This window comes from Aegilops tauschii, chromosome 6 (assembly GCF_002575655.3).
Source record: "Aegilops tauschii subsp. strangulata cultivar AL8/78 chromosome 6, Aet v6.0, whole genome shotgun sequence".
Lineage (NCBI taxonomy): Eukaryota > Viridiplantae > Streptophyta > Magnoliopsida > Poales > Poaceae > Aegilops > Aegilops tauschii.
In genome coordinates, this window is record NC_053040.3 from 174,907,508 (window position 1) to 174,910,991 (window position 3,484).

At 53.6% G+C, this 3,484-nt stretch overlaps 1 protein-coding gene across 1 annotated transcript; it reads left to right on the plus strand.

The window, feature by feature from the left end:
• The first annotated feature begins 414 nt into the window (after nt 1–414).
• On the plus strand, nt 415–1,894 carry LOC109734460 (E3 ubiquitin-protein ligase PUB23). Its single transcript, XM_020293669.4, has one exon. It carries the CDS (start codon nt 433–435, stop codon nt 1,732–1,734), a length of 1,302 nt encoding a protein of 433 aa, XP_020149258.2. The 5' UTR covers nt 415–432; the 3' UTR covers nt 1,735–1,894.
• The last annotated feature ends 1,590 nt before the right edge of the window (nt 1,895–3,484 follow it).

The following is a 3,484-nucleotide window of genomic DNA, read 5'->3' on the forward strand; positions in this document are numbered from 1 at the left end:
CTTTCAATGACTTGATACTACCAAACATGACATGCAGTGGTTAGTTTATTGCATGCAATGCTATTAATTACAAAAAGACATTAAGTTTTCTCGTTTTCCTCTCCGCCTTGGTCGCGGCGCACAACGTAATATGACTTACACACCTAAATGTAGGAAGTAGTTTTTTCTCCACTGACAATTACAAACATACTCCCTCCGTTCTAAATTATAAGATGTTTAATATTTTTAAAAAATCAGATGTATATAGACGCGTATTAGTATGTTTGTTCACTCATTTCAACCTGTGTATAGTTTATATTGAAATATCTAAACCATCATATAATCGGAACGGGGTAGTATTTCTTTTGGCAAGCTACTTTGGTTTCCCATTTTGTCGGTAAACTGCTTGTGTTGAGTATATATAGCTTGCTTGTGTTCGGAGGACGTGAGCTGATGCATTCACTTGCTTGCGTACACATGGAGACGTCGGGTGGCGGCACGGCGCAGCACCACTTCGTGTGCCCCATCTCACTGCAGCCCATGCAGGACCCGGTCACGGCGCCCACCGGCATCTCCTACGACCGACGCGCCATCGAGCGGTGGCTCGCCAACGGCCACGCCACCTGCCCCGTCACCGGCCGGCCGCTCTCCCTCACCGACCTCACCCCGAACCACACCCTCCTCCGCCTCATACTCTCCTGGAATCCAGCGTCGAAGGTGGCACCTGACGTGGCGCCGACGTTGGAGCCCGATGATCCGGAGGTCGCTGTGCTTGTCGCGAAGGTGATGTCCCCGACTTCTTGCCGAACAGCCGATGTTCTCTGCGAGGCGGCGGCGTCGGCCGCCGTGAACATCACGGCGCGGCGGTGCATGGTGCGCGCCGGCGTGCAGTGGCGCGTGCTCCGTCTATTCTCGTCGTGCGGTAAGACGAGCTCGCGCGCTGTGATGCCCACCGTTGAAGCGTGCCTGGCTCTCCTTGACGCGCTCGACGTCTCGGCCGACGAGCTCCGGCCTCTCGTTTCCGGCAACCACGACCTCGTCGACGCGCTGACGCACGTGCTGGTGACGCTCGAGAATGAGACCTACTCCGGCGGCGTCGGGAACAGGAACAAGACCAGAGACAGCGCGGTGCGGCTCCTAGACTCCGTGACCGAGTCGGCTGACATGGTGCTGCTCGAGCGGCTGCGTCCGGAGCTCTTCCGCGCCGTCACGGCGGTAGTGCGCGACCGTACCGTATCCCCTGGCGCGACCTGCGCGGCGTTGCGTGCCCTCCTCAACGCGTGCCCCAGCGGCAACGGCAAGAACCGCGTCCTCATCGCCGAGGCCGGGGCGGCGCACGAGGCCATCGAGCTGGAGCTGTCCTCCTGGCCCTCGTCCCCGAGCGGCAAGAGCAGGCGCGTCACGGAGCTTGTCATGGCGCTGCTGGCCCGGCTGTGCGCGTGCGCGGAGGGGCGGGCGGCTGTGGTGGCGCACCCCGCGGGGATCGCACTGGTGGCAAAGCGTGCGCTGCGCGTGTCCGCGGTGACCGACACGTCCGCTGTGCGGGTGCTGGCGGCGGTCTGCGGCAGGGCGGCGTCGCCGGAGGTGGTGCGGGAGATGGCCCGCGTGGGCGCAGTAGGGAAGCTCTGCTGCGTGCTGCAGGCGGACTGCGACCGAGACGTGAAGGAGGCGGCGAGGGCCGTGCTGAGGGTGCACTCCGGCGTGTGGTGCGGGTCGCCCTGCGTCAGCGCCTACCTGCTCTCTAGGTACCTCTAGTTAGCTGCCATGTCACACTTGCACTGGTGCATGGTGGAACTGGAACATGCTCGTTGCGACATCCTGTTGGTTAATTGGATTTGTTGGTTCCTTGATCAATTCTTGCTGGTTTGTAAGAGAAACTGAAGTTGAAATCCCAAATTTGACGCTTGAGGTGTCACTGACATGTGGGGGCAAGAGATGTCATTTTCATGACTCGTGACTCGGGAGTTGTGAGATCTTTACAAATGCTAACGCACATTACCATGGTTCAAATAGTTCAAATAAGGCGGACCATGAGTCGACGAGTGTACATCACTGTGGAATAAATACAGTATGAACCATGCATGCGTGCATGCACCACGTGTTGTAAAGGGCAAGAGTCAGCAGACTTGGAGTACCCCACATCCGTTTCATATAAATTCTTGTTTTGATTACGCAGCTTTCGATCACTGTGTCGGCATATTGATGTAGTCTTCAAATCAAACTTTGTAGAATTTGACCAAATTTATATTTAAAAAATAGCATTCATCATGATATCAAATCAATATCCTCAAATCGGTCATGGAATATATTTTTATATTATATTTCATTTTGTATTCAGATGCTCTTTTTTAAAATAAATTTTGTTAAACTTCCCAAAGTTTGACCGAAGCAAAACTAATGTGCGAAGTAATATGAGAGGTATATCACCGTATTCAACATATGCTACCGTCGGTCATGTCCCTACATGTTAATTGTATGAAAATAAAAAATAAGGGACGTCGACGCTCTAGATACAACTTCTATACTGGCCAGTCAAGTCGCCAATTACATGCACTAGCTAAATTACACATGTGTTACTACAGGGTGAAATAATATCTAAAGAATTGTAGCGTGTGACCAATTGTACTTGTTAGAGCCCTTGCCTAACCAGCCCACCTACAGGCCAGTCGGCGGCCCAACACAATGGCCTGGTTGCAAGCTACATATACCTGGGAGGAGGCCACGAGCTAACCATCCAGTGGATCATGGTGAACCCGGCGGCGGCTCTCTCCCCTGTCCCCTTCTTCCCCCAAATTCGTGTATCCAGTGATTGTAACCCTAAATTGTCACTCGAATTTGTGAGATATTGCAATAGATCGTGTGAGGAATAGTTGGTTGCTAACATCTGGTATTCAAAGCCAGACCACCACCCTACCATCCCCAATTTTCTTAACATTTGATACTCTGGCGTGATGGCGTCGACTGTGTTTGTGATTGATTGCATGCAAAATTAACCAGTACCTGGCTACTCCCTCTGTCCGTCAAAGAGCGTGCGTCTGGCTCTAGATTTTTTTTCCAAAATAAGTGTACGTCTAGCTCCACCGCTAGTAATTTTGCATTCACCCCCTGGTCTACGCCTCGAGGTCACCGCAGCGAGCGATGACCCACTCCTCTCATCCTCCCCCAAATCGAAGCCAGTCTTCTTCCTCTCCCCCAAACTCTCTCCCTCCCGATCCAATCCCAGATTGTTGAGAGTCAATCATCCAGTCCAAGGCCATCGCTGGTCATGCAGATATTAATGGCGACCGGTCCATATAAGTTGCCGATAGGGTGTGCATCGCACATGATCCATGGAAGGCGACGGAGGAGCGGTAGGCAGAGGAGCGGGCTGAGGAGCAGAAGTCGGCGATGGCTAGCAAGGCAAGGCCGTCACGACGGCCGGCGGTGCAACATGCGACCGCGGCGGATCTGGTACTGGAGTCCCTCACCGTGCTCAGGCAGCCAGGTTCCACCCTTGTACGTCCTT

Bases quoted from the DNA above. Each gene is read 5' to 3' on its own strand.
- LOC109734460 (XM_020293669.4), top strand. From the start codon at position 433: ATGCATTCACTTGCTTGCGTACACATGGAGACGTCGGGTGGCGGCACG.